Source organism: Coenobita brevimanus, chromosome 51 (assembly GCF_032717465.1).
Source record: "Coenobita brevimanus isolate Jiangsu-jjx chromosome 51, ASM3271746v2, whole genome shotgun sequence".
Lineage (NCBI taxonomy): Eukaryota > Metazoa > Arthropoda > Malacostraca > Decapoda > Coenobitidae > Coenobita > Coenobita brevimanus.
Window position 1 is genome coordinate 22,305,125 of NC_137004.1, and position 9,134 is coordinate 22,314,258.

Consider the following 9,134-nt stretch of genomic DNA (forward strand, 5'->3'; position numbering starts at 1 on the left):
CCAAAACTTCTTTTTCACGGGAAGGCACCCTCGTTTTGGTATTTCAGTATGCTATGCATGTAACAATCCAAATTTAACGTTTGCTTTATGCACAATTATACTTCCACAAAATGATCATAAACGAGAAAACAACAATTTTCTTCTAAAATGATTATTAAGAAGTGGAAATGGCAAAAGTGCAGACACGAGATGAAAAAAGCATAGAAACAAGAGAGCATTCAGGATGGGAGGAGATTTGAAGACCTATACCCATTACTACATTCCACCAGCTACAAGTTTGTGGCTATAGTGTGAAATGTAGTAATGGGTATAGGTCTCCAAATCTCCTCCCATCCTGAATGCTCTCTTATTTCTGTGCTTGTTTCATCTCTCATCTGTGCACTTTTGTCATTGCTACTTCTTAACAACCATGTTAGAAAAAAAAAATTGTTTTCTAGTGATGTATGACGCCGGGATACTTTTCTTGGGTATACCCAAATGCCATTTTGCGGTATCTTTCGTCTATGATGGCAGATTGTTTCACGGGAAATGTGCATTGATACTTTTTGATCCACTGTACCTTATTTTTCTACCCAGCTCTAGGTTATCAGTACAGCGCGTTAAGAAGTAGGTCAAGTTACACGGGCTATCTCAGAAAAGTTAATGCGACGTACATAATTTTATATTTCTCTGTCCTCGTTTAGTCACTTGCCTTCATATATATCAAGTATGAACTGCAGCTCCACACACTCACGCCGACGCTGACAAACATTCGTCTGACACGGCTGGAATCTTGCCGGCTTCCTCCCACTCTCTGTGTGCTTCCACCATTGCCTGAGAATGTTACTTATTCCTCCCGTCTGTATCGTTATGCTGGTCATCTTGGGGATCAGCTCAGGTTAGTATGACACATGCAGGATATGACTGACTCTTCCACACATGTCCTTTTTATATGTGATGACCATGTGTATTTTTCTACCAGGTGATTCCCAAGATCAGCCATTAACCACCATCCTGTCAGCTTCAGCCTGCACCGCCCCTTATGTTGAGTTGTCCGGTGGCTGCTTCTACTTCCATGAGACGTTTATGAACTGGTGAGTCAAGTTTCCCTTAACATTTGCAACTTTACTTTCATCCTTTCGTTCAGTTCTTTCTGTTTCCCTCCCCCCATTCTTTTCCCAGTCCCTTCCTCACCTTAGTGTTTTAAAGCCTAAGAAACACAGCATCAAACCATCACTGCTTCAGTAGCAGAAGCTTCTTTGTTGTCATCAATGCCTTGTTGCAGACAAAACGGAAAGAAATTCGAATCTGCTCTAACTGATTTGTCACTCAACCACTACTGTTAAGTAAGGAAGTATTCTCATGAGCTTCAAGACGCCTCTGACACCGCTTCCTAATACAGATTTACCTGATATATTACCACATAATTTTCTCATGTTTAACATCTTAGCCATTCCGACAGCGACACAGACTGCCTTAATAACGCACGAGGGAGTATCAGTGTATACCCTGTAATACTGTAATATGCAGAATCTCGCTAGTACGAAGAATGTGGAAGGAAGCTTCTTAAACTGACGAGAATGCCGCTACTGAACCCCACAGGCACGACGCACGAGATTACTGCCGAGGTCTCAGCGGTGATAATATCTCGGTGGATCTGGCAACAGTGGCGGATTGTGACCAGGCCAGCCGCATCTACCAACACATCATTATGGAGTGTAAGTTGAAACTCTAATTCTACTCCCTCAAAATTCACCCCATCTCACCAATCACCCATTCACAACCAATTATTTTTTTTTTCCAACCAATGTGAATAGTCAAATGAACCAGTCAAGTTGGAATCAGTATAGTACTACAAGTATTACAAAAAAATAAGAAGCTGTAGGGATGACTGCACCAAAAACCATCACAACAAAGACGGGTCAATATAACAAGTAACCCCATCCCTATATTTTTCTTCTGCCCATCTTCTATTTCCTATAACGGCATACTTTTGTACACTGTATCTTCGGTTAATATTTACAACTTTATCATGACACTTTTCGGGTGTACATATGATACACCATAGTGGAAATGACTAGAGTAAAAAAAAAAATGTAGGGATGGGATTGCATGTCGTTTTCCTGCCTCGACCCTCTACCGATGGTTTTGGGCGTACTGTCATCGCTACATCTTCATACATTTTATGAAATGTTTATCATACTGTACTTGTTTTATTGATTTAAAGGTCTCTGAAAAAGAAAACTACAAAGGTATTTGCAAGTTATTTCAATTAACAGCATCGTAATAATGAACAGATTAATAAAAAATATGAGTAACTGGCTCCCAGTTAAAAAGACCCTCTTAAGCTGAATAAATCAATCTAGAAGCGATTACATAAAGGAGCAATGAGAGGGCACAACGCCCACGCCTTGTGATTGACCTATGACCCAAATGTTGACTTAGCACTGTGATCTTGACCCTTGACCGACTGTTCTAAAACTTGAAGTATTTCATCCCTGAGTGACTAAGTATTTCATCCCTGAATGACTAATAATACCCCTACAAAGTATGGTCTACACTGGGTGAAAACTGTTTGAATTGACCTTGCCATGTGGCCTTAACCGTTTACCTATTGTTCTCATAACTGATTGATTTAATCTTTGACTGACTCTAAATCCTTCAACTAAGTTCAATGCGAACTGAATTAAAAAAAAAAAATGAGTTATTGGAACGACAGTCTGACACACTTCTGTGATCTTCAGTTCAGATCGACTGTTATAAAAACTGCAACAATTCACCTTTACTCACCCTCTATCTTTCTACTAAGTTTATTTTATACTGGATCAAAACTGTAGAAGCTGGCCTACTCCCGACCTATTGCCTTTGAACTCTTTCGAGCATTAGCAACAATTTCTCCAATCCAGAGAAAAACAAAACTTTTTGAAAAATAGTGAACGATTTATTTTGCGATTTTAGAGCTCGAGGAGTCTAAGAATGAAGAAGAATTATGAAAACATTCGATTTTTTGTCGACTGCGTTTTAACATACTAACGTTATTTTTTAGGTATATTAAAAGATGTTTCGGGTATACAAAACCATAAGGATGAAGGCTAGATGCTTAACGAACATTAATATCCGTGTTTGGACGGTAAGAAGGATTATATGTGTTAAAGCTTATGGGCGCGTCTGCACAATCCCTACAGAGTCTCCACTGGCACTGATAATAGCATAATTAGAATGTTTAGTGTGTTAGGTACAACACTGCGATCAAATTGGAGAAAATTTGCTCCAGTCGTAGCAGGCAACTTATTAAAAAAAAAATTACACTCCAATCTGCATTTAAAAAAAAAAAAAAAAAAAAAACTACATGATGTACAACTAAATAATCTCTCCCTTGATACATAAGAGAACGGCGTTTGGGCAGAAGGTCTGACATGGTTATATCAAGAAACACAGTATTTTAAGCAGGCCATGTCACACTCTATTATTTTCGTCAGACGATACAAGGACGCTGAAGTATGCGACTGTGTGAATTTATAAATTTCACGATTCATATTACCGCTAAGGCAGAATAAATGTGTGAATGAATGTGAGTAAGAATTGGGTGTGCATGTTGCTGTGGATATGAGTGACAGTGCAAGGAAGGAAAAGGTTTAGTTGTATTTATGAGACTAAAAGAGAATATACGAGAGTATGAGTCAGCTGGATCAAGGCATGTATGAATAAGGCTGTTGTTGCTAGCGTTGTTCAGTGACCTCGGTCTCAATAAGATATGAACACAATGGACTGGGGAAAAAAAAAAAAAAAAAAAAAAAAAAAAAAACGGCCTCTTCATCTGGGTGCTCCCAAAGGTCTCTGTTGAACTTATGCAGAACTGTCTGTGGTGTGAAAGCGAAAGGCATGAGGTAGAAAACTGTGTTGACGTGTAGGGGGATGCATTTCATTAAGGACATAATGGGATGTTCGTGAGGTGCATTTGTGTTGATAATGGAGCGAAGAAAGGTAATGGCCTCTTGTTAGTCTGGCTGGGTGCACTCGTATCTCTCTGGTAAGGGTAATTTCTATGCGATGAATGTCTGATGGGTGTTTCTGAAGGATACTGTTTGGCTGCAGGTACTGGATGGCTGGGATCGTGTAGGGAGTAAGACTAAAAATCGGAATGCAAATGTGGGCGACTGAATGTGTATATTATACACTACGTGAGGGTCAAGTGGCTAGAGTAAAAGTAAGGTCGGAGGAAAATGAGGAAGCACGTATGGAGAACTTTGACAGATTTAAGGAAAAAATTCTGACTGGAGATATTAATGAAAAAGTGGAGAAAGAAAAAATAGTTGAGATCGTTGGTCACTGAGATGTGCCCAGAAAAGTGGTAGTACCTTGGATATGTGTGCTGGAAGAGGATTGATAATACCATATACATTTTCTCAGGAACAAAAGATCCTGAGCTATACATGGAAAGTGCAATTCTGGGATGATGAGAGATGACTGAGCACGAGGCACGTTTGCGTAGATAAACATGTGAGACCAGTGTTGGATGCTAGAGTGGACTGGGAAACAGGGCGGACTTTCCTCACGATTGTCTTGGATGAAGGTGTAAAAGCGATGGACGAACAGAAGTAGAGGAGGAAAGGAGAAAGCAGACGTAGTAAAGAGATTAAAAAAGCCGAAGGAGTAGAGAAATATGCAGGAATACAGGAGGGGAGGAGAGAACTGACTGGGGTAGAAGTAACTTGAAACAGATGCAGGAAGTGGAAAGTGTGAGTGAGGTGTTCAAAGAAGAAAAATGCGCAGCATGTGAGCTGATGTGTGGGGTTAAAATAAAAGCTAAGTTGTGAAAAAGAGTGTGGTGATGTGAAGAAGTGAAACGAGCTGTTGAAGAGAATATCAAGTGATATATATAGTGACGGGATGGAAACGAGAGGAAATGAGGAGGTGTAGATTTGAAAGAGAGAATTATATGTTCAGAAGACACTTAAAATAGGTGATTTTTTTAATGGATGAGGAATTGAGAAAAAGTTGGACTGTAGTGTGGAGGGAATGCATGAGGCTGTTTTGCAACGGAGCCAATAAAGTAAGAAAGGGTGACAGTGGCCTTAGTAAAGGATTAAAAATGGCAGAATGCTTGTGAAGAAAAGAAAGAGTGTGAACCGATGGAGAGAGCATTTTAATGAGCATCTGAGAAAGAAATAAATGGTGATAGAACTGGATGAGGAATGGCTACGCCAAGATGAGGCAAGAAGGGAGGAGGAGACCCGTATGACAGAGGTGTGTGAGGCACTGAAGAAAATTAAAACAAAGAAAACAACAGGAATCGATGGAGTATGCCGAGAAATGCTGAAATCCAGGGAAGAAAGTAAATGAACGGATATGAAAATGTGTAGATTCACTTAAGAGAATGGCAACGTGCTAAAAGACTGTAAGCCAGATGTAAATCTTCTAGCGTACAAGGCAAAAGAGGCGTCTGTAGGAATCTTGCTAGTAGTATTCTCTCTTTCTCCCTCCCCCCCCCTCTCTCTCTCTCAAGCATAGTGAAAAAATATATCGTAATATCGTTTTCAACAGAGTAAGGGAGAGGCTCGAAGTATGGTATATTACAGAGAAGTAATTAAGAAGGAAAGGAGTTGTATGCTGATTTTGGACCCGGTGATTGCTACGTCAGTATACAACCAAGGACTAAAGAAGACACTAAGAATATCATGAGATGAAAATTGCTGAATGCTGTTGAGAGCGTGTATGAAGGTGGCATGGAGGCAATGTGTGTGCGTGTGTGGATGATGAATAATGGAGTTATTTTAATATGTGACTGAAACCTGCATTTATCATGTCTTCCTGGTCATTCAGTATGTTTATGGATGGTGTAGGTGAGGGGCTATTCACTCACTAAATGCAGTGCTGCCTTTAGGTGTCTTTATACAGAGTGAGAACTGTAACTCAGGAAACCATTTACTATGTTGGGCGGTAAAACCTGCATTTATCATGTCTTCCTGGTCATTCAGTATGTTTATGGATGGTGTAGGTGAGGGGCTATTCACTCACTAAATGCAGTGCTGCCTTTAGGTGTCTTTATACAGAGTGAGAACTGTAACTCAGGAAACCATTTACTATGTTGGGCGGTAACCATGTAACGATATGACACCGATGGGCCAGTGAGTTTATGCGCCCTAGGTGGATGAGTCCTGTGAGGGCTTACATCTGGGGGGTGGTTGGGGTTTCCTGCTCACATAATTCCACTCTGGGGCGAGTTACTGAACAGTCTAGCCCCGAGGCCCTACGTTCCTGACGGGATAAATATGGATTGGATGATAGATTATATAGTTATATATTATTACAAAATGTGGGGAAGCAGAAGTTGAAGTGTCCGTGATGAGATAAAAGAGGATGAGGAAATGCTTGGACTTCGATTGCCGGTGATACTATTCTGCAAAGTGAAGGAGAGTGAGAGTTTCAAGACTTCGTGAAGGAGTTTGTGTGTGTAAGAAAAGATTTTTGAAAGTAAATGCAACAAAGAAATAAGTTTGAAGAAGAATGAAGTCACGGAGTATTTAGTGTGATTGAATGTTCGAGAAGCTGAGAACGCAAGTGTCTTCAGGTAGCTAGGAAGTATGTCAGGCAGGGATGGAAGTTAGAGGACCAAGTATGGGAAAGGGTACAGCGGAGGAGAAGGATTGCAGGAATAGTTAGGGCGATGAAAAGGTGTACAAGGAGGTGAGCACGGCAGAAAATATGTTGTTGAACAACAATACTGCAATCCCTACATCAACGTGTGGAAGCAAAGTTTGGACTTTAGTGGAAGGACACACTTGAAGAATGGTGGGAGTAGAAAATGAGTTATCTGAGAGTAGCCTATGGAGTTACACGGAAAGACAGACAAATCAGGACCATAGGGAGAGTTGTGGTGTTGATATAATTAAGGATGTACTAGAATATGTGAGGAGGGGTATCTCGAGATGCTTTAATCATGTGGAATAAACGAAGTGTAAGAGTTTCATTAAAAGTGTATGTGAGAAAGTTAGGGTGAAAGGAGAGATGAAGGGAAGGAGAGACCAAGGATGCGTTGGAGAAAAAAAAAATGGAGAGTTTTACTCTTGCTACCTCCAACCGAATTTATTCTACTTAGGAAATATCTCCTCCTTTGAAGGAATTAAAATAATCTCCATTAACCCTCTTAATACAATGACGTTCTTTTTCGGCGGTGGCTGAATCGGTAGAGAGGCGGCCTTCAGTTCTAATTCCCACAGGTTTGATTCCTCGCTAAGGCATGGCACAGTTTAAGGATTTGAATTTCATTAAACACACTTTACTAGTCCACCAGAAGACCCGCCGACATGTAAAAATGTCCTCGCCAATGCCAATACACCATTCCTGTATGAGACAGCCCTAGCATGTATTCGATGTCGATGGTGGGTGTTAGCGTTGAAGTGGTGACATGTGGAGGTGTATGGTATGCAGGAGGACTACTGAACCTTGGGATCAGGCTGTAAAGTCTTTTCTTAGAGTCGGCGAAAAGAAAAAGGCCAACAATCTGATTCGTATTTGGGAAAAGTCTCTTGTACAAGAGATCTTAACATATAGGATTTCAGCAGACCTGTAACCTTCATTTACTGTGCTTTAAATCATGGAAGACTCTGCAGAGAGGATGGAGAATGAAAGGCTGACCAGTAGAGCGTATGAGTGAGGTGCAAGGGCTGGGAGAGATCGTGGATAGGATGGAGTGATGGGATGGAGAAATTTATGAAAGAAGGTGTGTATGAGTTCGACGATGGGCACCCTAGTGGCAGAAGACAGTGTGATATGGAGGTGATTTGTTTGTGGTCAACCCTTACGGGATGAAGGCACCGGCTGTAGATGGTTCTGAAGTAGTTATTCCCTGGGTGCTTTCATATATGTCTCGTCTATTTTCCTTGGCAGATGGGGCCCTGTGGCACTGGCTGGGTGGATCAGACGAGGGCCAGGAAGGCAACTGGCACTGGGTGACGGGGGATTCAGTGCCCATGGGTCATCCCTTCTGGTACCCGGGCCATCCTGACAATTACCCGGAAAATAACTGTTTGGCAATTCACCGCACCACTGGTTATTTTGTGGCCTATGGTTGTGAAAATACCGGACCCTTCGTGTGCCAGCAGTTCTGAGTGGTTACGGCAATCGTCCCATCATCACCACAACATAAGCCATGGTTTCTTTTTTAACCCAGGGAGAAAGAGATTGCCCTTTTGAGCTGTATAAAAGTAGCCTGTTGGTTACCAGAAAAACTGTAATACAGTGTTATACTGACACTGAAAAAGGTATGGAAAATTTACACTCAGTGAACGAGACACCATACCTATGCAAATCATCTCTTGACAGCTAGGATAAAAAAAAAAAAAAAAAATCTATGATTTCTGTTGTCATAACATTAACCCCACCACAACTGAATAACATGGCATGGTGGCAGTAAGAATAAATAATGTATACGACGTCACCGTGCTACAAGGAAAATGGATATTGTTTGTAACTCATTCGCCACCACAGGTTCATCATAAACTGAATAAAATCATCCAACATTAGCTAGAAATAAATAAATATACCATTCTACCGAACCCTTCATTCCGATGACGTATTGTATATTATTCTTGCCGCCCTCTAACGGCATTATTCACCTGAAGAGACATCGAATATTACATGCTAAATACTGCCTTCATGAACCCCTTCAGTAAAAGGTCTTTCCTAGAGTAAAATCGACTAAAAATAATAGCAATACAGTACAAAGGACGTCATCGGACTATGGGAGTTATGGGCTTAATGTTGTGCTTTTCCTGGATTTTGTTAACGATCAGTTTTCCATCCAAATAAAAATAAACACTATTGTAACATGAGTATCTACATTTTTATTGGAACTGCTAGTATATAATTAAATAAAACAAATTCCAAAACACGAGGCTGAAGAAAAGTCTGTCTTTATCCTAATCACTACCAGCTGTGCACTGTCCTCGTTACTGTTCTCGTTGTTTAACCCCATGAAGTGTTATCCTGTGTGGGCCAGTTCTGCAATCGGGGCACGTGTCATCTGTGATCCCACCCAAACCAAATCTTAGCTGGTAACTGAGGAGGGCTGGGTGATGACTTAAGCCTAACTAGGTGAACTCCGTCAGCTCTATTGAAATAGCTCTGATAGGTGGATGTCATGCAGGGGGGAC

General features: G+C 40.9%; 1 protein-coding gene across 1 annotated transcript; it reads left to right on the forward strand.

The window, feature by feature from the left end:
• The first annotated feature begins 849 nt into the window (after nt 1–849).
• LOC145400185 (perlucin-like protein) lies at nt 850–8,090 on the forward strand. Its single transcript, XM_080272698.1, has 4 exons — nt 850–877; nt 962–1,073; nt 1,582–1,697; nt 7,870–8,090. Exons 1-4 carry the CDS (start codon nt 850–852, stop codon nt 8,088–8,090), a joined length of 477 nt encoding a protein of 158 aa, XP_080128824.1.
• The last annotated feature ends 1,044 nt before the right edge of the window (nt 8,091–9,134 follow it).